This window comes from Eriocheir sinensis, chromosome 8, assembly GCF_024679095.1.
Source record: "Eriocheir sinensis breed Jianghai 21 chromosome 8, ASM2467909v1, whole genome shotgun sequence".
NCBI classification, from domain to species: Eukaryota; Metazoa; Arthropoda; class Malacostraca; order Decapoda; family Varunidae; genus Eriocheir; species Eriocheir sinensis.
Genome location: NC_066516.1, coordinates 5,970,768 through 5,997,860, shown reverse-complemented (window position 1 = coordinate 5,997,860; position 27,093 = coordinate 5,970,768). Strand labels below are relative to the sequence as shown.

The 27,093-nt window shown below is 45.9% G+C and overlaps 1 protein-coding gene across 1 annotated transcript in view; it reads left to right on the top strand.

The window, feature by feature from the left end:
- LOC126995337 (uncharacterized) overlaps window positions 1-25,975 on the top strand; it is a 75,146-nt gene extending 49,171 nt beyond the window's left edge. The window contains exons 8-31 of the mRNA XM_050854816.1: window positions 1,375-1,572; window positions 1,892-2,154; window positions 2,699-2,921; window positions 3,356-3,475; window positions 3,675-3,783; window positions 4,680-4,825; window positions 5,164-5,403; window positions 6,657-6,833; window positions 7,224-7,403; window positions 8,033-8,176; window positions 8,601-8,788; window positions 9,269-9,458; window positions 10,548-10,790; window positions 11,220-11,318; window positions 14,107-14,292; window positions 14,834-14,992; window positions 16,014-16,222; window positions 17,006-17,135; window positions 17,622-17,775; window positions 18,035-18,186; window positions 18,402-18,638; window positions 19,110-21,522; window positions 23,346-23,693; window positions 24,224-25,975. Coding sequence (XP_050710773.1) covers window positions 1,375-1,572; window positions 1,892-2,154; window positions 2,699-2,921; window positions 3,356-3,475; window positions 3,675-3,783; window positions 4,680-4,825; window positions 5,164-5,403; window positions 6,657-6,833; window positions 7,224-7,403; window positions 8,033-8,176; window positions 8,601-8,788; window positions 9,269-9,458; window positions 10,548-10,790; window positions 11,220-11,318; window positions 14,107-14,292; window positions 14,834-14,992; window positions 16,014-16,222; window positions 17,006-17,135; window positions 17,622-17,775; window positions 18,035-18,186; window positions 18,402-18,638; window positions 19,110-21,522; window positions 23,346-23,693; window positions 24,224-24,243 — 6,528 coding nt within the window. The 3' untranslated portion in view covers window positions 24,244-25,975. The remainder of the gene's footprint in view (window positions 1-1,374; window positions 1,573-1,891; window positions 2,155-2,698; window positions 2,922-3,355; window positions 3,476-3,674; window positions 3,784-4,679; window positions 4,826-5,163; window positions 5,404-6,656; window positions 6,834-7,223; window positions 7,404-8,032; window positions 8,177-8,600; window positions 8,789-9,268; window positions 9,459-10,547; window positions 10,791-11,219; window positions 11,319-14,106; window positions 14,293-14,833; window positions 14,993-16,013; window positions 16,223-17,005; window positions 17,136-17,621; window positions 17,776-18,034; window positions 18,187-18,401; window positions 18,639-19,109; window positions 21,523-23,345; window positions 23,694-24,223) is intronic.
- The last annotated feature ends 1,118 nt before the right edge of the window (window positions 25,976-27,093 follow it).

Here is a 27,093-nt window from a genome sequence, read left to right as displayed (position 1 = left end):
TAGTCTTTTATAAGGAAGGAGTTTCAGTTCTGTTTAAAAGGATGTGAATGCTCTGTGTCTTACTACAACATGTTCCTGTGGAGTCTTATGGATGTCTTATTATTTTTTAAGTTGATGTATGTAGGTGTATTTTTCCCCCCTTTCATTAGCTGTGGTTCAGTTATGATATTCTAGTTTGAATAAAGACGTAATAAAGTATAGGCAGCTTTTGCATTCCTTGTTGTCAAGCTTAGTCTTTTATAAGGAAGGATCGAGTTTTATTTGTATTTAAAATTTGTAAATGCTCTATATTTTACTACTACGTGTTGTTATGGAATAGAGTAGTACCGTATGGCTGGTACGTGGTCCTCCCTGCCTTGGAGACACGCCCAGCACTCCAGCAAACATCTTCCTAACCTCTAATCCTTTATGTTAATCTGTCAAACTACTCTCTCTGTGGTATAAGCCCCAGAAAATTGCCTGTCGCACTCTGGCTTTCATTTCGCCTCTCCGTTTTGATTACATACTACGTATATACTATTTACAGACAGTCATACTTTTGATTTGTATAGTGGCCTACCCCAAAGTGCCTGATTTTTATTATTTTTAAGAACCATGTCTGCCCACGAGGGGACTCCGGCTTTTGGGTCATTTTTTTTTTTCCTTTAATTTATTGATGCCCTCTCATGGATCTCAGGAATAATAATAATGATGATAATGATACTACTACTACTACTACTACTACTACTACTACTACTACTACTACCACTACTACTACTACTACATACTACTTTATATGAAGAACAGAACAATGCAGAGGCTTAAATACGTGGAAAATGGTTTATTGGCGTCGGCAGTTACCTTGGCAGGCTTTGTGTTTGAAGTTAATACCGCCAGACGGTGGATGTGAGTTATATTAGTAGTTACTCATACTGTTTGGTGTTTGCCCTGTGTTGTTCGTGTGATTCTGGGATGCCTTTATTTTGGTGGTTACTTGTCCCCCTCCTTCTCTTGCTCTCCTTTGTCATCATCATCATATTCATCCTCCTCCTCCTCATCTTCATCATCTTTCTCACCTTCCTCCTTCTCTTCGTCATCTTCATCCTCTTCTTCATTTTCATCATCTTTTTTTACCTTCCTCCTCCTCTTCTTCATCTTCATATTTTTTCATCCTTCTCCTCCTCCTCCTCCACACTTTCTGTTCTACCACACGTAGATTACTAGTAGTAGTGGTAGTAAACAGACACCCTCGCCATAGACCGATAGGTCTTCTGGTGTCTGTTCTTCCTATGTATTCCTCCACATCATCATTGTTTTCTTCCTCCTCCTTTTCTACATCATTGTCACCCTCCTCCTTCCCCTCTTCATCATTATCTTCACCTCCTCCTCCCCCAGGTTCTCCATGCGGTGGTGGCGGAGAGCTCCAACACGCGTGGCCTGGTGTGGTTGCTCTCTGATCTACCTGAGGATGACCTGGACCTGGTGCGGCGCGTGGCCCGGCTGGTTCGCGCCGTGCAGGTGGTGGGCAGCACGCCACAGACCCTGCAGGACTTTGAGGACCACTGGAGGACACTGCAGGACATCAAGATAGAGGTACGGCCTGCCAACCTGACCTGACCTAACTTAACCAAATCAAACCTAACCTAACCTAATGGACAAGAGAATGAAGATCCCAGTTAACTCCTGCGTTAGGGAATTGGACAGCATAAGGATGAACTTGAGTAGGAAGACTATTATTGGGTGGTTATTGACCTAATGTAGCCTAACCTAACCTAATGGTCATGAGAATGAAGGTCCCAGTTAACTTCTGAATTAGGGAATTGGACAACATGAGGATGAGCTTGTGTAAAAAGACTTATTGGGGTGGACTTTACTAGATATATTTTTCATCCATATACTTATCCATCCTCAGGCTAACCCAGAGAATGCTTGGGTGCTGAGTTACCTGCAGCAGGAGAAGGGGTGCAAGCTTGACCCTGAGGAGGAAGGTGCCGGCCCGCGGGAGGGTGCCGGTGAGGGTGCTGCCAAGCCTCCGCCCGTGTGCCACTCCCTCCGACTGAAGGAAGACGACCTGGATGTGTTGGCGCGCACCCGGTCTGTCCTCGCACCCATCCACGGCCTCTTCACCCTCCTCAACGCACTCAAGAACGCCTGGAGGCTCAAGTGTCGAAACAGGTAAAAGAGAAAACACACACACACACACACACACACACACACACACACACAGTCATTGGGTTTGTGTAGTTCATACATAATGATAATGAGAGACAGAATATAATTTTTACCTCCCTTCTCCCTCATCTCCTTCACACACACACACACACACACACACACACACACACACAAACAAATAGAGAGGTTTGGAATGGACTAAGTGAGGATGTAGTATCGGCAAAGATTGTGCAAAGCTTTAAGGAAAAGTTGGATAAATGCAGATACGAAGACAGGACCACACGAGCGTAAGCCCAGGCCCTGTAAGGCTACAATTAGGTAAACACACACACACACACACACACACACACACAGTAATAGCTCAATGGAGGTCTTTCTTGGGTTGAATTGTGTGTGCCAAAGGTTAAAACATTCACACACTCAAGCCCACACAGTAATAGCTCAGTGTAAGCCTTTCTTGAGTTGAATTGTGTCCACCAAAGCTAAAAGAAAAGGTATTGCGTTATTTCTATTGGGGAGGAGTATACTTATTTGTGCCGCTGTACAGGCGCGGCGTGTGTTCCAAGCTGCAGGAGATGAGCCATGCTGAGCTCCTCCTGGACTACCTTGGCCCCCTAAGGTTCCAGCACGATGGGCCGGGCAGCCGCAGTGTGAAGGGGCTGACTGGTGGGAAGCTGCGGAGCGACACCACCGGCAGATTGTCTGACTCAATGCTGGGCCTCTATGCCATACTGCCGGAGCGCTGGAACGACACAGTAACGGTCAGGCAGGTGAGGTGATGATAGGTGTGGGAAGGGTGGAAGGACCGCTACCAGCTTCCATCCCTTATAGTTTTACCTTATTTTCTATCCTGTTAGGAGAAGAGATGCTGGGCTGGTGGGGGTCGCTAGTCATGGTTGTCAATCCAACTAGGCTCTCATCTTTAAAGTAAGTTTGCCTGCCAGGAAGGGCATCTTGAGGCACAAAAGGTCCCACTCCAAACCAAGATGAATGGCGATATCTTCATAGAATTGTCCATCCCCATAAGGGAACATGAGGACATTATGCAAAGAAGAAAGGGAAGAGAAGAATACCAGAGGAAAAGAGGATGCCATAAAAGAATTGTACATTTCCAGGTGGTCAAATTTATTCCACAGTTGAACATAACATGGGATTAGTTGGTTGACTTTTGCATTGGTAATCACTTCCTCTCTCCCTCTCTCAGGTGATGACGTTTGACAACTCGTCGGTGGAGGTGTTGTCTCCAGCACTGCTCCCTCGTGTCAATGTCTGCCCTCAAGGCACCTGTGAAGCCTGCCTCACCCTCCCCAACAACCTCATGGAAGTAAGCTTGATACTTTTTCTCCTTTTATTAACACATTCAGTAGACCTCAAATAGATTAACCAAGACATTGATGGGGACTTAATTTTTTATCCTTGCCAGAACTGACCTCCTTCTGAAGTTGACCTCTCTCTTGGCCACTCAAATTGACCTCCTGAACCTGACCTCTCTTTTGGCCACTCATCTCTGCGTTCTTTTACAGCAGGGCAACGTGACGGTCGTGTCGGAGGTGGAGCAGAACATCTTCCAGCCCTCAGCGGACCATGTTGTGGTGGCCGGCCTCTTCCCCATCCACCACCCCTCCACAGATGGTAAGGACAGCATCATCAACATCATCAGTCCACTTTTTCTTCTTGATCATTAACCCCTTGACTGTGGATTTCCTACAAGAAGACATCACCAAGCTAGAGGAATGGAACAAAAAGTGGCTGCTACAATTCAGTGAAGAAAAATGTAAAGTCATGCATCTTGGGAAGGGATATCACTTCACTCCACTATCCACCACAGAGGCAGAGAAAGACCTGGGAGTATATGTTACCATGCTGCCAGCGAAGGCCAAATCCGTGCCAATCTCAGTGGACGGGTTAATTAATAGTGGGATAAAGTTTCATCTCTGTCTGTTTCCTGTTCCTTGATGCTTAATTGCTTCCTATGTGTCTTTCGTGTAATCAACATTTTCTCTCTATTCCTCATCAAACGACAAAAAACATTCCTTAAGTTATATGTGAAGTTATAGATAGTTTTTAATATGTAGTCTAAAGCATCATAATTTTAAGCATATACCAGACAACCTCTCTCTTGGCTTCTCATTCTTTTTCTCTTATTTGGAGCAGCATCTATAGCAGGCTTTTTTGCTGTCATTTTTGTATTTTGCCCTTGAGCTGTCTCCCTTGATGTAAAAAAAAATTATCAACATAAGAACGTAAGGAGTCTGCAAGAGGCCGTTACATAGGTCTATACAAGGCAGCTCCTGTGAACCTAACCCTGTCTAACATCTTTGTCCATGAATTTATCTAATCTGTTTTTGAATGTGACTATTGTATTGGCACTCACTACAACTGCCAAGCCTGTTCCACTCATCTACCGCCCTGTTGACAGTACAAATATTGTTTATACGTACACACTGTCACAAACTACCTCCAGCAATTGTACAGGTCAATACTTCACCCTATACACACTAACTAACACTGACGATGGCGTGACACAGGTGCGGACTGCGGCCTGGAGGTGGATGGAGCGACGCTGCAGGAGGTGGAGGCCTTCCTGTGGGCAGTGGACCAGATCAACCAACACCCCAAGCTGCTGCCCCACACCACCCTCGGGGCTCTCGTCCTCGACACATGCGGATCGAGGGTGGGTAGTAGTTGTGGTAGTGGCAGTAGTAGTAGTAGTAATAGTAGTAGTAGTAGTAGAAGTAGGAGGAGGAGGAGGATAAAGATGAGGACGAGGAGAAGGAGGAGGAGGAGGAGGAGGAGGACAAAGACGAGGATGAGGATGAGGAGGAGGAGGACAAAGACGAGGAGGAGAAGCAGGAGGAGGAGAATGGTAGTAGTAGAAAAATAGAGAAATAGATTAGAGAAATATTTGTCTCTATATGTACCTGCTTGTCCATTCTTACTTATTTGTCTCTATAGGATCAGTAATAGCATCACCACTCACCACCACTCACCACCATCACCCCCACCACACAGATCCGCACCATGAACCAGGTCACCAGCCTAGTCAAGAGCTCCCTGCCGGGCGTCAACATAAACATCGACGACGTCCGAGCGTTCGTAACATCCCTGGACCCGGAGACGGCGCGGGTGGCGGGTGAGATGCTGGCCACCCTCAATGTGACCTCTATCAACATGGGTCCCACGCAAGCACACTCCCCTTACTCCCTGCAGATGAGTCCCCCGATCAATATGGAAGCAGAAGCGATGGTGCAGGTGGGTGTGGGTGTTTGGGAGAGGGTGAGGATGGGGAATGGGGAGGGGAAGACGGGGTTGGAGGAAGGGAAAGACCTGTGGGTGTTTGGGAGAGGGTGGGGATGGGGAATGGGGAGGGGAAGACGGGGTTGGAGGAAGGGGAAGACCTGTGGGTGTTTGGGAGAGGGTGGGGATGGGGAATGGGGGGAGGAAGAGGGGTTTGAGGAAGGGGAAGACCTGTGGGTGTTTGGGAGAGGGTGGGGATGGGGAATAGGGAGGGGAAGACAGGGTTGGAGGAAGGGGAAGACCTGTGGGTGTTTGGGAGAGAGTGAGGATGGGGAATGGGGAGGGGAAGAGGGGTTTGAGGAAGGGGAAGACCTGTGGGTGTTTGGGAGAGGGTGGGGATGGGGAATGGGGAGGGGAAGACGGGGTTGGAGGAAGGGGAAGACCTGTGGGTGTTTGGGAGAGGGTGGAGATGGGGAATGGGGAGGGGAAGAGGGGTTGGAGGAAGGGGAAGACCTGTGGGTGTTTGGGAGAGGGTGGGGATGGGGAATGGGGAGGGGAAGAGGGGTTGGAGGAAGGGGAAGGGGGTGGTTGGGGAGAGGAGGGAAGGGTGTTTGAGTGTGGGTGTGGGGATGGGTGATGTAGCCTTCTCTGTTTTTGTTAGAATTTGAGATTATCTTCATCATTTTTTGCAGTCTTTATGTTGTAGTCTTTTTCTTCATCTTTTTCTTCTTGGTGTTTTTCATTCTTCCTCTGGTCCTTCTTCTTCTCCTCTTCTTATTCTTCCTCTTTCTCTTTCTTCTCTTGTTCTATATCCGTTTTTCTTTCATTTTCCATCTCCACCTCTTCCTTTCTTCTTCTCCTCCTCTCCCTTCTACTTCCTCTCCTCTCTCATTGTCCATCTCCTCCTCCTTCTCCTCTTCCTCTTCCTCTCCCTCCTATTCTACTGCTTCTTACTCCTCATTCTACATCTCTTCTACAATATCTTTCTACTTCTCCTTTTCCCTCTCCAGCTCTTCCTTTCTTCTCCTCCTCTTCCTTCTACTTCCTCTCCTCTCTCATTGTCTATCTCCTCCTCCTCTTCCTCCTGCTCTTCCTCTTCCTCTCCCTCCTATTCTACTGCTTCTTCCCCCTCATTCTACATCTCTTCTACAATATCTTTCTACTTCTCCTCCTTTTCCATCTCCTCTTCCTTTTTATTCTTCTCTTTCTCCTCCTTATCTACCATTACCATCACCATATCACTAATACCATCAATACCCTTGTTTCAGATGCTGCGTTTCCTGGGCTGGGACTACGTGTCTTTGGTAGTGTCGGCGGCGGACACAGAGAGCGTGGCGGGTGCTGAGGCCTTCCGCACGGTGGCCCAGGCGTCACGGATCTGCGTGGCGCTGCACCTCAAGATGGCACCCCTGGACCCACTGGCGGCTGCTACTCTTGCTGACCAGGTGTGTGTGAGGAAGGGAGGATGGTGGGGAGGGAGAGAGAGGGAGGGGAAGAAGGAGAGAGAGAGGAGAGGAGAGAAAAGGAAAGGAGAGGAGGGGAGAGGAAAGGAAAGGAGAGGAGGGGAGAAGGAAGGGAAGGAGAGGAGAGAGGGAGAGGGAGATAGACAGATAGACAGACAGAGTATTAAGTATTAAGTGTGTATTCAAGTCTTTTAATAAATAGAGCAGTTAGCTACTCCTGAGGGAAGTCCAGGTTATATATAAGGATAGATAATGGAACATAAAAGCAATCTCAAAATAGGTAATTAGCACTATTTATTTGCCTCACAATACTTACCTGCATATCTCATTTACCCCCCCATTACCACCACCACCACCACCTCCCTTTCTCAGATAGTGGAGCAGCTGACAGAAAAGGCAGCGGGTGGAGCGAGAGGCACAGCGCTCTTCCTGACGCTATCGGACACTCGGGTCTTGCTACGAGCGGTGCAGCGGGCGGTGGTGTCAAACCGACTGCTCCGACACCAGCTGGTCTTCCTCGCTCCCTCCACCTGGGGCAATAATAAGGAGTCGGTGAGTGCTGCCGATAGAGAGAGAGAGTGATGAGGAAATAAGTAGATCAATAAATGTGTAAGAAAGAAAGTTAGAGAAGAAGAAGGAGGATATTACATTAGTTTTTTCTTCTGAGTGATAGAGAGGAAAAGAAAGACAGATTAGGAGAGGAGAAATAATGAATATGCAGAGAGAGAGAGAGAGAGAGAGAGAAAGATTAGAGAAACAATGAAATGAGAAGGAATAATAATGGAAGAAAAGAATAATGGAGAGAGAGAGACAGAGAAACAGAGACAGGCAGACAGAGACAGAGAGAGACAAAGAAACAGAGACAGGCAGACAGAGACAGAAACAGAGAGAAAGACAGACAGAGAGAAAGACAGACAGAGAGAAAGACAGACAGAGAGAAAGAGAGGCAAAGAAACAGAGACAGAAACAGAGAGAGAGAGAGAGAGAGAGAGAGAGAGAGAATCAGACAGAGCAAGAGTGAGAGAGAGAGAGAGAATCAGACAGAGCAAGAGTGAGAGAGAGAGAGAGAGAATCAGACAGAGCAAGAGTGAGAGAGAGAGAGAGAGAGAGAGAGAGAATCAGACAGAGCAAGAGTGAGAGAGAGAGAGAGGACATAATCCCCCTAATCCTTCCCCCCACAGCTTCACGAGTTCGCTGGTGACCTCGGTGGCGTGCTGCTTCTGAGGGATGGCCAGCGCGACGTGAGGGACTTCATTGCCCACTACCGCCTCCTCACCCCAGAGAAGAACACCCGCAACCCGTGGTTCACCCAGTACTGGCGGCAGGTGGGTGACTGACTGGTGGTGGGTGACTGGTGGTGGGTGATGGATTTGGGTGTGGGTAAGGGTAGTGTGGGGAACTGGTGGACGCTGGGGGACTGGCAAGGGCTGGTGGGTGACTGATTGGCAGGGGCTGGTGGATGACTGACTGGTGGAGGCTGGTGGTTGACTGGCTGATGGAGGCTGGTGGGTGACTGACTAATGGAGGCTTTTGGTTGACTGACTTGTTTGGGTGTGGGTAAGGCTAGTTTGGGGGACTGGTGGTTGCTGGGTGACTGACTGGTTGGCTGTTGGGTGTCTTACTGGTGGCTAACATGTTTTTTTTATATGGGGAAATTAGAGAAACTTAGGTAAGGTTAGGGATATATACTAAAGCTGTGCATGGCCTCAGTGCTCATCTCTGTTACATCATTGTCATGTCACACCCCAGGAGTTTGGGTGTGTGGGTGACGAGTGCCGCGAGGATGAGGCGTCGGCGCTGCCCGTGGTGCCGTACCTCTCCGTGCCATCAACGCCGAGGGTGGTGCAGGCACTCTTCTCCTTCGGGGCGGCGCTCACCCAGCTCATCGACCACCTCTGTCCGCAGCACCACGGAACACTCTGCCCCGGCCTGCCAAGGTGACCCGCAACACAACGCAATACTTAGACTCACACTTATAACTATTTTTTTCTATGTTTTTATTTGTTTTATTTTTTCTCATTTTTTTCCATTTTTTTCTTCATTTTTGTTTATTTTGCTTTTTTCCATTTTTCCCTCTATTTTTTCTTCACTTTTCTCATTTTTCTCCTTTTTTTTCTCCATATTCATTTATTTCATTTTCTCCTGTTTCTTCATTTTTATTTATTTATTTATTTTTCCATTTTTCTCCATTTTTTCCCTCCATTTTTTCATGACTTTTCTCTTTTTCTTCTCCTTTATTTCTCCATATTGATTTATTTCATTTTCTCCTGTTTCTTCACTTCTATTTATTTATTTTTTCTTTCTCCATTTTTATTTATTTTTTCTCCATTTTTACTGTTATTATCATCATCATCATCATATGGTACTATTGTTATTATTTTGACCATCAACATCATCGTCATCATTATTATCACTAGGTGGCGGCAAAGAACAGTCCTCAACGAATTCCTCCGCAACACTGAGGTCTCCCGCGTTGACAAGCCATCCGAGTACTTCCAGTTCACTGAGAATTTCCACGGCAACGCTCCCCTCGAGGTGCTGAGCCTGGTGCGCCGCCCACCCGCCCTCTCGCCCGCTCGCTCCCCGCCCAGCTACGAGTATGAGAAGGTGAGGAGGGCAGAGGAGGACTTGAACCTTAGGGATAGTCAGTGAAATGGGTGTCTATCTTCCCCACCCTTCTTCTCCTACTTCTCCTCTCCCTCCTATTCCAGCTCCTCCTCCTCTTTCTCCTCTTTCCATCAACCGTATGAGTAAAAGGGAAGATGTAAGCAGAAGGAAGGAGACTCTTCCCTATCCTCCTATCCTCCCTATCCCCTCCCTACTCTATTCTATCTACTCTTCCTCTCTCCCTACCCTTTGCTTCCTACTCCCTCTTTTTCCTTCCCTATCCTTTCCTACTCTCCCTTTCTCCCTACCCCAACCTCCCTATCTCCCTCAAAAAGTCTCTACCCAATCTCCCTAAATTCTTACCCTATCCTCCCTGTCTCCCTAAGTCCCTACCCAATCTTTCTTCTCTCCCTTTGAACCCCCACCCTATGCTCCCTACTCTCCCTTTCCCCTTACCTTCCCTCCCTGCCCCATATACATCTCTTAGCCACTTCCTCAAATCGATCCCTTACCGTAACCCTTTCCGATCCCTTTCCAATGCCCTTTCTCCCCAGGTGGGTCAGTAGGTCAAATTAACCCGATAACAGCGACGGGCCAAATTTGTGGCTTTACCGTGTACCAGTGACGGGCCAAATTTTTGCCACGATATAAACCCCCCAATATAGATGATGCATAAACTGATCACAAATGCATTGATATATATTATGAAATCGTTTGTGTGAGTGATGATTTTTTTTCATTTTTCTCGCTTAGAGGGGCCTTTAAGAAACATGATTCCCACAGCTACTGGGTTGAAATATGTCCAAAAGGTTTAGTATTACCCTTGCTGGCCTTCTCTTCCCCCTTACTTTTCCTCTCTGTCCTACATCTCCCTCTTAACCCCTGCCCTATCCTCCCTGCCTTCTTAAGTCCTTACCCTAGGCTCCCTGTGTCCCTAAGTCCCTGTTATATCCTCCCTGTCCCTAACGCATCCTTTTTATCTCCTTAGCCCCTACCCTGTGCTCCATATCTCCCTAAGTCACTACCTTAACCTCCCTATCTCCCTCAAAGCCTCTACCCTAAGCATCCTACCCTCCCTCTCCCCCTCAGGTTGGTCGGTACGTCAACAGCCGCCTCACTCTCGGCAACGTGATGATGGAGTACCACAATGGCTCGCAGACACGCATGGACCAGCAACCGTCCTCCTGCCTCACCAGCTGCTCCACCTGCCACCACCAGGCCTCCGACTACCTCCTGCTGGACTCCCCCGACCACCTGTACCTGGCCGTAACCCTCAGCGTGCACCAGAAGGGGGAGAAGCCGCTGGAGTGTGGCACGCTGGATGGGGACAAGGTGGGCTGCTGGGACTGTGGGTGTTCCATTTTTTTTTTCAGATTTTTTTTTTGTTCATTTATTTATTTATTTTTTTTTTTTATAATGGATAGTGATGGTAATGGTGACCTGATTTTCTGTCTATCTATCTTTCTATCTGTCTCTTTCTTTCTGTTCATCTATAACTGAATCCCATGTTTTTTCTCAATTTATTTTTTTGACTGATGGTGATGGTGGTGATCTATCTATCAATCAATCTATCTGTCTATCTATCTATCTGTCTATCTATCTTTTTATAACTCACACCTTGTACTAACTTGTATTGACTATCCTTCAGTAGGTAGCCATGGCAGAAAAGTCAGCTTCCCTTGATTCATTCCGCACATCTACCGCTCCATATGGAAAATGAACCCTCCTCCCTTTACTTACTCCTGTTTGTTTGTGTTTCAGGGCATCCAGGGTGTTGAGTCGGTGTTGTGGGCGCTGGACCAACTCAACCGTGACCCCAAGGTGCTGCCGGGGGTGACGCTGGGAGCCATCGTGCTGGACGCCCACACGAGAAGAGGTGGTGACCAACCAACTTCCTCAAGGAACCCAGAGAGAGAGGAAGGTAGAGAGAGAGAGAGAGAGAGAGAGAGAGAGAGAGAGAGAGAGAGAGAGAGAGCGTGATAATATTTTGGCTTGGTTTGTTTCCTTGCCGGCTTGTTTTGGTTTCCCCTTTTTTTTTTGTATCCTTGAGCTTCTTCCTGTCATGTGAAAAAAAAATAACTTGTCCTTTTTATGTTGTTTTTTCTTCTATCATTTATTTTCCCTTTTTTATTCCTTTTCCTCCTCAAAACTCTCTATAATAATATTTAACTTAGTCTCTATTACTTATTTTCCCTTTTTAGTTTCTTTCTTTCTTAATCAAATCCCTTATAATTACATTCAGTAAGTCTTCCCCATCCCACTCTGATAATTTTACAAGATTCTGCATTTCTTCCATCACATATTTCCACTTTTTCATTCTCTCTCTTCATCCAGTCTCTCTATAATAACATCTAACTAAGTCCAATCTCTCTATAATAACATCTAACTAAGTCCAATCTCTCTATAATAACATGTAAGTCCAATCTCTCTATAATAACATCTAACTAAGTCCAATCTCTCTATAATAACATCTAACTAAGTCCAATCTCTCTATAATAACATCTAACTAAGTCCAATCTCTCTATAATAACATCTAACTAAGTCCAATCTCTCTATAATAACATCTAACTAAGTCCAATCTCTATAATAACATCTAACTAAGTCCAATCTCTCTATAATAACATCTAAGTCCAATCTCTCTATAATAACATCTAACTAAGTCCAATCTCTCTATAATAACATCTAACTAAGTCCAATCTTTCTTTAATAACATCTAACTAAGTCCAATCTCTATAATAACATCTAACTAAGTCCAATCTTTCTTTAATAACATCTAACTAAGTCCAATCTCTCTATAATAACATCTAACTAAGTCCAATCTTTCTTTAATAACATCTAACTAAGTCCAATCTCTATAATAACATCTAACTAAGTCCAATCTCTCTTTAATAACATGTAACTAAGTCCAATCTCTCTATAATAACATCTAACTAAGTCCAATCTCCCTATAATAACATCTAACTAAGTCCAATCTCTCTATAATAACATCTAACTAAGTCCAATCTCTCTATAATAACATCTAACTAAGTCCAATCTCTCTTTAATAACATCTAACTAAGTCCAATCTCTCTTTAATAACATCTAACTAAGTCCAATCTCTCTTTAATAACATCTAACTAAGTCCAGTCTCTCTTTAATAACATCTAACTAAGTCCAATCTCTATAATAACATCTAACTAAGTCCAATCTCTCTTTAATAACATCTAACTAAGTCCAATCTCTCTATAATAACATCTAACTAAGTCCAATCTCTCTATAATAACATCTAACTAAGTCCAATCTCTCTATAATAACATCTAACTAAGTCCAATCTCTATAATAACATCTAACTAAGTCCAATCTCTCTATAATAACATCTAAGTCCAACCTCTCTATAATAACATCTAACTAAGTCCAATCTCTATAATAACATCTAAGTCCAATCTCTCTATAATAACATCTAACTAAGTCCAATCTCTCTTTAATAACATCTAACTAAGTCCAATCTCTATAATAACATCTAACTAAGTCCAATCTCTCTATAATAACATCTAACTAAGTCCAATCTCTCTATAATAACATCTAAGTCCAATCTCTCTTTAATAACATCTAACTAAGTCCAATCTCTCTATAATAACATCTAACTAAGTCCAATCTCTCTATAATAACATCTAACTAAGTCCAATCTCTATAATAACAACTAACTAAGTCCAATCTCTATATAACATCTAAGTCCAATCTCACTATAATAACATCTAACTAAGTCCAATCTCTCTATAATAACATCTAACTAAGTCCAATCTCTATAATAACATCTAAGTCCAATCTCTCTATAATAACATCTAACTAAGTCCAATCTCTCTATAATAACATCTAAGTCCAATCTCTCTATAATAACATGTAACTAAGTCCAATCTCTATAATAACATCTAAGTCCAATCTCTCTATAATAACATCTAACTAAGTCCAATCTCTCTATAATAACATCTAAGTCCAATCTCTCTATAATAACATCTAAGTCCAATCTCTCTATAATAACATCTAAGTCCAATCTCTCTATAATAACATCTAACTAAGTCCAATCTCTATAATAACATCTAAGTCCAATCTCTCTATAATAACATCTAAGTCCAATCTCTCTATAATAACATCTAACTAAGTCCAATCTCTCTATAATAACATCTAAGTCCAATCTCTCTATAATAACATGTAACTAAGTCCAATCTCTATAATAACATATAAGTCCAATCTCTCTATAATAACATGTAACTAAGTCCAATCTCTATAATAACATATAAGTCCAATCTCTCTATAATAACATCTAACTAAGTCCAATCTCTCTATAATAACATCTAAGTCCAATCTCTCTATAATAACATCTAACTAAGTCCAATCTCTCTATAATAACATCTAACTAAGTCCAATCTCTATAATAACATCTAACTAAGTCCAATCTCTCTATAATAACATCTAACTAAGTCCAATCTCTCTATAATAACATCTAACTAAGTCCAATCTCTATAATAACATCTAACTAAGTCCAATCTCTCTATAATAACATCTAACTAAGTCCAATCTCTATAATAACATCTAAGTCCAATCTCTCTATAATAACATCTAAGTCCAACCTCTCTGTAATAACATCTAACTAAGTCTCCTCCTCCCACAGGTTCCCTCAGTAGACAACATCCTGGGCCTGGTGGCGGGGGGCGAGGGGGAGGAGGTGCGGCAGGTGGTGGACGTGACGCAGCCGTACGCCGTCACCACCATCGCCACGCAGGCCACCGCCACCACCTACGCCAACACCCGCCACTTCCCCACCCTCCTGCGCCTTGCCCCGCCCAACAGTGTGGTGGTGAGTCATTGGGGTGATGTCTTAGGATGTGACCAGAGTGTTATTAAGATGAAGAGTGGTGCATTTAGGAAGGGAGAGCTTGGATGGTCGTTAGATGGTAAATATTTAGCCTCGAGGACTTAGTTTCAGTTTGCAATAGGAAAGAATAATAACATCTATACAAGAGGTACATGATGTGTGTGTCATGATGGGATGGAGAAAGTAATGAAAATTCGTAAGACAGTTATTCTATTGACATAACAGCAAAGGGAGCTGATTATAGAGGTATTGAATGGTTGAAACATGGTACTCTTAAGATGGTTTGGACAAGTGATAAGAATGAATGAAGGAAACTTTGTGAAGAGAACGTATAAAGACAGGATGAAGGAGAGGGTATGAAGGGGAGACCATCAGTGGAGTGGATCAATAAAGTATAGATATATATTGAGAACATGTATATAAGGACATGATATACATAAGCTTAATAATAGCAGTAGACACAACAAGAAGAGACATACCCACTCATACATACACACACACTTTCACTCTTTCCCTCCCTTAGGGCCGTGCCATTGCCTCCCTGCTGCTGTTCTACCGGTGGGAGGTGTTCAGCGTGGTGTACTCCGAGAGCATCACCCAGACGGACATACAGAAGCATCTCATCAAGGAGACCGAGATGCACGGACTGAAACCCATCCTGCGGGAGGCCATTCCTCTCAAGGTGGGTGTTCGGAGGGTCTGGGTGATGAGTGGTTGAGTGTTGACTGGTTGTGTTGGTTGCTTGTGTTGATTACTTGAGTGTTGATTGCTTGTGTTGATTACTTGAGTGTTGATTGATAAAGAAATGTCAACTTCAACTTGTTAACTCGTTTGGTATTATTTTTATCCCCCTATTAGTTGACACCTGGTGGGGGTCCCAGGGGTCAAAATTTAGCATTTTACAAAACTGTTCTCAAAGTGTTCGTATAATATCTAGAAATAATTTTCAGGCATTTTTAAAATTAAGAAATATGGAAATCACTAAAATTATTGAGAAAATAGGGCAGTAACGGACATTTCTCTTTTCAAATTGATCATATCTCCGTTTGATAAATTTTGATGTTTATTTAATCGCAGAAAATCTAAAATGCATTACAGTTGGATAAAATAACCATGGAATATTGGTTTCTCCAGCAGCTAAGGATCTATGCTTAGATATTGCAGACAAGGTAAAGGAGTTAGGAGTAATAAGAAGAAAAAGTGATGAAAAATCTGATTTCACGTGACGTTCGACTTGCATAACAAAAAAAAAATTCCAGTATGCCATTGCATTTGTGAAAATTTTAAAATACTTTGCATAGGGCAATAGGAATATCAAATGAGTATTCACATCTAAAATATGAAAAATACTGATTAAGTATTAATTGTGCTGCGTTAATTTAAGTATCGCTACACGTATACATACATGTATACATATATGTATATACATAAAAGTATACATAGATCATTCTGTTTCACACAAAAAGTAAGCAACATAGACACCCATTTACCTGCAAAGTTTCAACATATTACTCCAAATAGTTTTGTTAGCGGACCTCAGGTGCCATGTACCCCTTGCTGCTGCTGCTTCCGTTGCTGTATAAAAATGAAGGACCGAAGGAAGGAAGGAAGGGAAAAGTGAATGAATGAAGGAAAAAATAAAAGAATGAAGGTGATAGGTTCTCGCTTACATACTAAGGTAACAATTTAAACCCCTTACCCAGGTTGAGGAGGGAGAGCACATGCTAGGAGTGTGGCGGCGGCTGGCGGAGGCGGCTGTGGCGGGGGCGCGGGTGGTGGTGGCACTGCTTGAGCCCCACCACGCAACTCCCTTCCTGCAGACAGCCGCCGCCCTGCGCAGCCGAGGCCTCCTGCAGCAGGGCGACCTCGTGTTCATCATGGCACAGTCACCTTGGCCATTCATCAAGCACGAGTATGTATGCCTTGTCCTGCTTTCTAATGCAAGAGTTGGCAATTTGCTTTATGCTTTCATCTCACTTACAAGAATACATGAGGTCATAATACCCATACATTTACTCTCATCTTTGGCCTACACCCTCTCTCTCTCTCTCTCTCGCTCTCCCTCCCTTTACATACATACACCTTCACCCTCATCCTTCCACTCACATCTTCCTCTTCTCTTATTTCCTATCTGCTTCTCCTCCTTGCTTTCTTTCTCCTTCTTTTTCTCTGTCTTCTTTCATCTATTCTGTAATTCTTTTTTTCCTTCCATTTCCTCTGTTCTTCCATTTTTTCTTTATTTTTCTTGACCCCTCTCTCCCTCTCTCTCCCTTGACCAGACTCCTCCTCCTCCTCCTCTTCCTTTCCCACACTTTTTTCCCTTCTTTTGACCTGCCTTCTTTCTTCCTTGACCACCCTCACTCTCACCCTCTTTGACACACTTCCTTTCACACATTACTACCCTCTTTCTCCCTGTCTCTCTCTTTAACCTCTTGACTGTGGAAGAAGACATCACCAAGCTACAGGAATGGAACAAAAAGTGGCTGCTACAATTCAATGAAGAAAAATGTAAAGTCCTGCACCTTGGGAGGGGATATCCAGCATACCAATACCACATGGAAAACACTCCACTATCCACCATAGAGGCAGAGAAAGACCTGGGAATGTATGTTACCAGGCTACCAGTGAAGGCCAAATCCGTGCCAATCGCAGCAGACAGGTTAAACGTTCTCTCATCAAATCCCTTCCCCTACAGGAGTGAGGCGCTGGGCATGATGGTGGTGCAGCCCATTAGTGGTCCGGTCCCTGCCTTCCACACCTACTTCAAGGGACTCTCACTGGCCAACCACACGGCCTATCCCTGGTTCCACGAGTTCTGGGCTCAGGTACGCTATCCTCATTCTCATTCATATCCTCCTCATTCTTTTTATTCTTTTCTTCGTCCTCATTTGCATTCTTTTTCTTCTCTTTCTTTCTTCTTCTCTTTCTTCTCTCGATCCTTTTCCTCCATACTTTCTCATCTACTATTCTGTAATCCTTTTTTCTTTTTTTCTTCTTTTTCCATTTTTCTGCTTTTCTTTCCTCTTTCCTCTTATCATTCTCATTTTCTTGTCTTCTTTTCTTTCTCCTCCTCCTTATCCACATCCTGTTTCTCATCCTTCCTCCTTCTGTTTCTCTTTCTCCTTCTCTACCTCCTAATCCTGTTTCTCCTCTTACTTTTCCTCTTCCTTCCTCCCTTTTATCACCCTCCACACACTCTTACCTTCCTCTTCCTATACAAATCTCCCTCTCTTCCTAACTCCATACCCTTGAAGCTCTCCCTCGCTCCCCTCTCATCCCCTCACCAGCTCATCCACTCTCCCCCCCCTCAGACCTTCCAGTGCCAGGGCGCCGGATGCTTCACAGGGGCAGCGCAGACCCTCAACAACTACCGGCTGCAGCAAGCGGATAGTGTTGTCAATACTGCCAGCGCCGTCACCCTCCTCGGACATGCCCTGGAGAGGTGGCGAAGGGAAGCCTGCCCAGGTGTGTGCTTGGGGGGGGAGGTGCATGTGTGTGTGTGTGCATGCATGTGTATGTGTGTTTGCTTAGTGTTTAGTTTTACAATGGTTGTCAGATGTTTGTATTATCTTGCCCCTTTATCTATATCCAATTTATTTTTAAACTTGTGAATGGTCCTTATTTGAACCTTCTTTGTATTTAGAATTTCTGGGGGACTAACGATTTTCTAATGAGCCCCCCTCCGGCTATGGGTCTGCTAATTAGTGTCCTTGTATCCCTCTAGGCCAGGCGACTGGCGTGTGTCCAGAACTGACATCAGATGCACAGTTCCGAGACAAGCTCTTCATGTACACACGCTCGTTGACCAACCCCGGGGCTGACGGCCGACCAATTACCTTCAACGTGGAGGGACACAATGGCCTCGCTGCTCTCCAGGTGTGTGTGTGTGTGTGTGTGTGTGTGTGTGTGTGTGTGTTTATGTGCAGCTTTGTCCCCTAATTAGTTGGAAAAAAGATTAAATATCCTGCGACATAAGCACTGCAATGTACGACTACACATTTGTGCTCTTTGTTTGCTCAGCATCTACAGACATTTCTATCTAAAGGTTCATCAATCCATTTCTGTCTAACGGCTCATACATCTGCATCCAGGTGCTCAACTTCCGGCGTATGGAGGACCGAGGGAGCTCTGGACTGGTGCGTGTGGGCATGTTCAGCGAGGGCGAGGGGCTGGTGCTCAACAGTACCCTCGTGGTGACCTACGACGGCGAGGGCGGTGAGAAGCTGATGGCTGATGTGCGGTCACAGTGCCTGGATGTGGAGGTGTGTGGAGGCTCTGGTGGTGCCCCCACGGCCCGGCCAGCCAAGAGGAATAGTCAGTACCTGCAGGTGAGCATTTTTTTTACAACAGTGGGAGCAGCTCAAGGGCAACAAAAACAGAAAAAAAAAACACTAAGCATTGTTCCAGCAAAAAGAAAGCAGTGTAAGTGCCCATAGACTTATACACACCAATAGTAACTGGGAAATGACAGACATATGCAAAGTCTCATGTGGAACCAGGAGAATGTTGCCATGTAAATATTCTGTTAACCAATGACAATGTGTGTCTTATTGATAGAAAAAAACAAAAAAAAGTTTGAGAATGAGTGATACTGAAACATTTCCTTCATGTTTTTTTTTTATATAAGAAGCTTTTCAATATGAATATGGTAGCATCTGACCCTAAATCCGTGGTAGGTAAGCTTTTGCAACATTTTAATATAATAAATGCTCCTGCAAGAGTAGAAGGAACATGCAATAGCTAAATTTGAAGCACAGAGAGAGACATGTACCATGACCTTTCCTCTCTCCTGCCCCCAGCTGTTCCCACACCAGAGGTTCGGCATCAGTGGCCTCGTGCCGTACCACCAGCAGGGCCAAACGTTCTTCTCCTGTGGGCCATTTGCCGGTGAACGTATCTTCCAGAATGTGGCGGCTGTGGCATATGCACTCACCCGCATCAACACCAATGACGCTGGCGTGGGTCTGGGTGCCGTATTCTTTGACTACTGCGACCGCACAGAGCGGGCGAGGGAGCGAGTGTTCAACTTCTTCTCGGGCGAGGCTCAGGAGGGAGACTCTGGCCTGCTGTTGGGCCCTGGCCGCATTGTGGCCTCCGTGTCCCTGGATGATGACGCTGCTGAGGCCGTGTCCAATATTCTGGCGGCCAACCACATCCCGCACTTCAGCTCCCCGGTCGGGGGGATCCGCTTGGCCGACCGCACTGACCACAGCATCCTGACCAGCGTGCCGTCCCGCACAGCTGAGCTGCGTGCACTGCTGGCAGCAGCGAAGAGCTTCGGCTGGACCTTCCTGAGCGTGGTGTACGACAACGATGCCGATGGCCGGTTCCTGATGGAGACCTTCCGGGGCCTGGCTGGGGCCGAGGACGTGTGCATTGGGGACTCCCTGGGCGTGCCACAGCGCGTGTCGGAGGAGTACGCACGGCAGGTGGTGGAGACACTGGCAGCCGCCTGGAAACCCCGCGTGGTGGTGCTGCTGATGGACGCGGCCGACAACATCCGCACGCTGCTGCAGATGGCTGAGCGACTGGGCCACGCGGAGCATTTCACCTTCTTGGCGGGGCCGGCCTGGGGCAACAAGCCGGGGGTCAGCGGCGGCCTGGACAGGGTGTCGGCCGGGGCCATCACCCTCACCACCGAGACCTACGACTTGCCGGACTTCCGCGCCTTCGTGGCCAACCTGACTCTGGAGCACCACTCGCCGCTGCCTGACGAGTGGTTCGAAGAGTATTTCCAGCACAAGTTTGAGTGCCGGCTGTCCGCCAGCAGCCGGGTGCAGCGGCAGTTTGTGCGTGAGTGTCTGGGCACGGAGAACACTCACGCTGACGAGCTGGTGCAGGACCCGTTTGTCTTCCACACGGTGCTGGCCATCAACGCCGTGGCCCACGGCCTGGACGCCTACCTCACGCGGCACTGTGCTGACGCCACCACCATCGAGGAGTGCGAGGTGGTGCAAGCAGAGCTGTTACTGGAGGTGCAGCGCCAGAGCCGCCTCACCCTCAATAACACTGCCGGCCACGGTGGGGCTGACGCCTACGGCTACCACCTCTGGAACTACCGGCGGCTGGGGGCTGACTATGGCTATGTCAGCGCCGGTGGCTGGCAGAACGGGGTGCTGCGCATGGACAAGCCAGGCCTGGAGTTTAAGATTGGTGGCTACCCACCAGACTCCCGCTGCCTGGCTGGGGCGTGCCTGGAGGTGTGTGCATCCCAGTCAGCCGTGTATGCCGCCATGGCCCTGCCCAAGCCCCTGCCTATCGACAGCAACTTCCACACTGTGTACGGCATCACCACAGCCGTGTTGAGCCTGCTGGGTGTGGTGGCCTGCCTGGCCTGCCTCATCTACCTCATGGCCACCTTCCCCCCTGCAGCTGGGGCACCAGTGCTGGGCTGCCTGGCGCTGGCCGGCTGCCTCATGGTCTACGCCGCCAACTTTGCCTTCATCTTCCAGGCCACGGAGGGCACCTGTGCTGTGCGGCGGCTGCTGCCCGGTGTGGCCTATGCCCTTGTCTACGCCGCCCTTCTGGTCAAGGCGCTGCATGCCTGCCGCCTGGCCGCTGCCGCCGCCCGGGACAATGCCAGTGGCAACAGTGGTGACAGCAGCGCCAAGAGTCCCTTGCTGGCGCGGGTGTGTGGCCAGCTAGTGGTGACGGCAGCCCTGGTGGTGGTGCAGGTGGTGCTGGCCGTCGCCTGGCTCACCCTCTACCCCCCTGAGGTGGACCTGGCCGGGAACAGCTGGCAGTGTGCGCCCACAGAGGACTTTGAGACTGAACTGGTCACCTCGCTGGCTTACGTGATGGTGTTGCTGGCAGCCACAGCAGCGCTGTGCCTGGAGGCCTGGCACTCAGGGGCCGCCTCAGGGGAGACACGCTGGGTGCTGGCGGCCTCGCTGTGCTCCATTGTCAGCTGGTGTGTCTGGACGGTGGCCGCCACACAGGCCCCGCGCCACCTCAGGGACCCGGCCATAGTCATTGGCAACCTGGTGTCAGCTTCAGTGGTGCTGGTGATCCTCATGGCCCGCACCGTCACCCTCTACACGCAATTCAACCAGGACGTAAAGGAACTTGAGATGCGGTCACACTACACAGCAGCAACCTCGCTGTGCAACGCTTCGCTCAGTGCCCACAAGGTGCCCCCCGATGGCACACCCCCTCACCTGCCGCCCGGCCTGGACCTCTCCACCCCTGGCATGCCCACGAGACAGTTTGTAGGTGAGTGCCATGCATCACACCCCTCATGGCTGTCACGCTTTACGGGACTCCTGATGTACCTACCTCATAATTCAGTATTCTTTCCCCTCCCTGGTCCTCCCTGTTTTCTCCCTTAGTTCAGCATGTAAAGTCTTGCTAGAATGATCCTCCCTTGCAGTGTTATTTTTTTTTCTGCTGTCCCCCTTACTGGTCCTCCCTGTTTCCCTCCCCTTCCATAGTTCAGCCTACCATGTATTGCTAGAATGATTCTCCCTTGCAGTATAATAGTATGTTTTCTACTGTTCCCCCTCACTGGTCGTCTTTCTCCTCCCCTCCCCTGGTTCAGACTGTTATGTATTGTTAGAATGATTCTCCCTTTGCAATGATATCTCTGGGGGTGTACATGTTATCTTTTAGTATGATATCTATTCTCTTACTTATCAGAAATGAGTTACTGTTGATCCTCCCTTGCTGTGTATTAGCATAGCATAGCATAGTGTTCTTTATCTTCATTTACTTCTTGTACTACTCTGCTATGATTATTTTGTCTTTTTTTCCCTCCAAGCTACCCTCCCCAAATCTAGCATAGCATTATTTTCTTTATCTTAACCGATATCCATTTTTCTTTGCATGTCTTCTCTTCCACCTTCTCCTTGCCGCTGTGGCCTCAATACTCTCTGTGGCTCACGTGGCTCCATGGGAACTATGTATGGCTCTCCACATCTTTTCTGGAACTGGCTGTGGCCCCCTGTGGCTCCTCTGAAACTCTATGGCTCCCCTGTGGCTGGTTGGCTCTTCTGTGATTCTACTGGGACTTCCTCTGGCTGTGTGGGTTCCTCTGGCTCCCTTGTGAATCCTCTGGCTGTGTGGCTCCTGTGGCTTCCTACCAGTGGTCGGGGACACCCTGCGCCTGGACCATTCCCGGGGGGCAGTAGTGGGGCGTGTGGTCGGGCCGCCGCGCCCCAAGCCAATAGTGTTCAAACAGGCCTGTGACCTCAGTGCCCTGCTGCCCCCCGGTGCCAGGAAGTGACATGCGCCCCACCGGCCTGCCCCACCCATCCCTCGACCTAAAGGTAACAGGTGGAACAGTAAGAAGGTAACAAGACTGGCCTAAGACTGATGGACTGGACTGGGTGTTGGATGTTGTGATGTGAGTTTATGTAAAGGACCAGGGAAAGCATTGCTGGGTCTGGTTTTCAGGCGGACCAAGCAGGAATATTCTCTGGGGCCTGTAATGTGAGTAACAAGAGGTAGATGTAACAGTAAGAGAGTAATGAGACGGCCTGAGACTGATGGACTTGCTGTGAGGTGTGTTGGGAAAATGGACTCATCAATAACTGTGATAATAGTTTTTTATTTTTTTTTTACAGCAAAGGAGACAGTTCAAGGGCTTAAAAAAGAAAGAAAACAATAATGAAAAAAAAAATCCCACTAGTTACCTCCCCCTAAAGTGATACATATATAGTCCCATAACCCTATGTATGATCTCTGTTTCTGTTCATTATTTTTATTTATTTACTTTTTCAACGATTTTTTTTATTTGGGCATTAGTCTGTTTTCTTCATTGCAAAAAATAAAAACAAATAGATAATCCCCCTTTGATAAGAGTAACATAGAGTCTCATAACCTCTGTATCTGTATTTTTTCATTTATTATTATTTTTGTTTGTTGTGATATGAGTCTTTTCTTTACTGCAAGGAAAGATATAAACAACCAAATAACCTCCCTTTCTTTTCCTTTCCCTTCTTTTCTTTCTCTCTTTTTTCTTACTTGGCCCTTAGTTTGTCTTACCTACCTAAAAAAGCAAAAAAATACGTCGCTAATCTCCTTTTGTTTCCCTTCAGGCGACCAGGAGGTGAGCTTCCGGACAGTCACCCTTCCCCCAGAGGCCCCCCAGAGCCGGCTGTCCTCCCACTCCCACCCCCACACCCTCACCCACTCTGCCACCCCCTCCCGCCGCTCCCTCCGCCTCTCCCTCTCTGATGACCTCCCCGACGACCTCATATTTGATGCCTTTGAGTCGTCCGAGGAGGAGGAGTTCCCAATCGACGCCCAGCACCCCAGCGACCAGGAGGAGGGGTCGTCGGGGGAGAGGGGGGAGAAGGATGGTCAGAGTCAAGGTCGCATGCCCCCCATACGAAGGGTTGGGTCAAGGCAGATGCTGGTGTTCCTCACTGATGGCAATACTATAGGTGAGTTGGAAGAGAGAGTGGGATGAGTGGGAATGGGCGGAGAAGGAAGGGAGGGAAGGAGGGGCTTGAAAAGGGGTTTAGGAGACAAGGAAAATAATTTATGTGAGGAGGAAGCATGGGATGGAAGAGGAGGGAATAGGTATGGGATATAGAGAATAAGATATGGGAGGAAGGAAATGGGGTATGTTGGTCTTTTCCATTGATGCCGCACTCACTACCCAATTTGTGAACCTCTTTTTTTCCTATCTCCCTCCTGAGCCTATAGTTATATCCAGTTTCTACCTTTTTGCTATGGGTCTTAACGTCTTTTTAAGGTATTTCACTTTACTGATAGGCAATTTTTAGGATTATTCTTTTAGTAGTTATATTTTTGGATCATGTTCAATCTTAGCAGTACATGTCACCAATTTTGCCATGCATGTTGATAATTTAGATAATGCATTTAATTCAGTCCAGTCCAGTGTTTGTAATGGATAAAATAAGTGTGGTTTGTTGACTTCCTTTAATGTCTGTCTGTCTTTTGTTTACAGGAGACGTCTCAAGGATATAGACCTGTGTTGCGTCGCGCTGTTCTGTGCTGTGCTTCTTCTCCTTCTTCTAAGATTTATCCCCTTAGAAGGGGAAACGGGCCTTTGTCATGGGGACGGCCCGTCGCAGGGACGGCAGGCTGAACCCGCCGGCTGGCGTGCCAGGCGGGAAAATGGGCGCACATGGCAGCCCGTAGCAGAGCCGAGCGAGCAACTCAACAGTCTATAGGTGGCCCAGAGGCCAGGAGAGTAGCTCGCTCGACGAGTGCTGGCGTTCCACTGTGTGCTTATGCTGTGGCCAACCCCTCTACTATGCTACGATAGGTATTTGTCTCACCCTTTAGCTCTCGAAGTTTGTATATATTTCATCATTTAATTAAAGGCTTCCTGGTGAGACAGATGATGGGAAGTATAGCATTTGTACTGAATTAAAGAAAATGCCATATAGTATACTCATGTAAAAGTTGAATTATTTTTTTATTTCTACTTTTTTTACAAATTCTGTATGGTGAGGAGTGACGTCAACGTGCGCACAATTGACTTTTATGCAAATATATCTGAGGCCATGTGCAGGTATAGTGTATGTGCCCATTATAGATAGATAGATATACAGTTCTTGTGTGTACATAAGCCTTTGTATGTATCTTGTAGTTATAGTTTGTTATGTGTGTGCTTGTGCAGCCTTCTTCACTGTTTTCTGTATTACGACTTTGTAAATATTAATAATTCTTTTCTAAATCATATAGGTAGTTGACCCTCATCCAATATTCATGCTCAGTTGAAGAGATAGTATCATGCCCATGCCACAGAACTATCATTATCCAGGGGATGTGGAGAGAGCAATGTACTTTATATGTCCTCACCTGCCAGGCCTCTCCTAACCAAATTATCAGAGGGCCAAAAATATAATAGAGAGGCCCAGTTAACAGACACACCAACACTTGCTATATATAAACATTTTATGTATATATCAATGAGAAGCTTATATTTGCTGGGAAGGTTAAGGAAAGGTTACCAGGGAGAAGCCACTGTGACCTCATTTTTCAGTCAAGATATTTGCATTTTCATATGAATTTACTTAGTGCAAAACCACAAAGGCATGAAGTTTGAGTTACACAGCCAAGAGTGTTGATGGCCACTACCATATGCCATCCATATATAGATGCCATCAATTATAATTATAGATGTCATCCATTACAGAAGTTGCGAGAAGTAAACTTTGAGCACAAGTCTACGGCTGTGAGTGAGTGCCTTGTATGTGCCTTGCTTGCCCCCTTGTGCTATATATTCTGTACAGTATTATGGTTATATGCATAGGGTATTGGGATGGGGCAACACTCACAGATTTTGTACCTTGCTGGGGATCTCAGGAACGTGTCCCTGTAAAAATTGACAGATAGCTTTGTGTTGTAATATTAATGCAAACTTTCCCATGGAGTCAGATGTCTTCGAAAAGATTTGCATTGTCCAGCGATATATAGACAAAAATTAAGATATAGTTGTGTGTGTTGGTATTGTTAGTTGTGAAAGTCTTGAGGGAACTTGAACGTGATAAAGACTGTACTATACTTTGCCTTCCCATCAGTGTGGCTTGAAGATGTAAAAAAATATATGCCCCAAGACAGAGGCCATGCTATATTTAAATTATGATTGTGTACATAGACTAAAAAGATTGCTGTACATTATTGGCATTGAAACTACTGTGTATGTTGTGTGCAGCTGATGTAAATGTGATATATAAAGATGTATGAAGAGTTTTTGTGTGTGAATGTGTTGGAGGCCTTTTGCAAAGTTCAATGCTGAGAGGGCAGAGATTGAGGTGGCTTGAACACATGAAGAGGAGGGAGGATGGTGAGGCACTGGGGAGAGCGCTGTTGGAGTGGATGTGCCAGAACTCAGGAGAAAAGACAGTAGAACAGTAGTAGAGGAGAGTATTGAGACACTTCTTCCAAAGTTGACTTCTCTGTGGGCAACTCTTCTAAACTTTTTAATAAGGGCAGTCATTAGTGGGCCCTTTTTTTTTATTTTTCTTTTTTTTTTAGCTGCTTCCTTTACTGTAAAAAGAAAAAAAAATAGATCCACCTGGAACTGACTTTTCTTTTGACATCTTTTTCCTTTTCTCTTTTGCCAGAGCAGCATTTGGGGGACTTTTTTGTTGCTGTTTTTGTTTTTTGCCCTAGAGCAGTCTCTCTTGCTGTAAAAAAAAAGGATACTGGGTAAAACATAACAGAAGAGTAAGTAACGTAACAGAACAGTATAGAGTAGAAAAGTAAAAGACACAGTACGTATAGAATCAAATTGTAATAGCAGTAATAGGTGGTAAAGACAGCTGCAATTAAGAAGTGAATGAACCCTCAATATTAGTGCATCAACCATTAATGGGACTCTGCCAGCTACATAACACTTGTATTATTAGTAGTAACTCAGTAGCTTCATTCAAGAGGGCTTTCCATACATGTCCCTGTACTTCTAACCAAACTTCATTATATACATTTCATTATCTTTTTCCTTAATAATACAGCCCTTCATAACTCAGGTAATTTGACTGTTGATAATTGTCAATCTCCTATTTTCATTACAACTCATGCAGCCATGCTTAGCTCTCAGGTAATTTGACTCAGGGGCACAGCCGGGGGGGGCACAGGGGGCACGTGCCCCCCCCCCCCCTTCAGGAACTCCTTTTTTCCAGGTTTGTTGGAAGTTCTCGAGAATGACATGCCGTGCATGGCTGTGACCGCCCAAATAGTGTAGATCAGCGGTTCTTAACCTGGGAGTCGTGACCCCATGGGGGTCGTTTGGGGTTTCTCGAAGGGTCGCGGAGGGTTTGGGAAAAAATAATTCATTTCATGTATGTGAAGCGGCCAGCTGCTGAA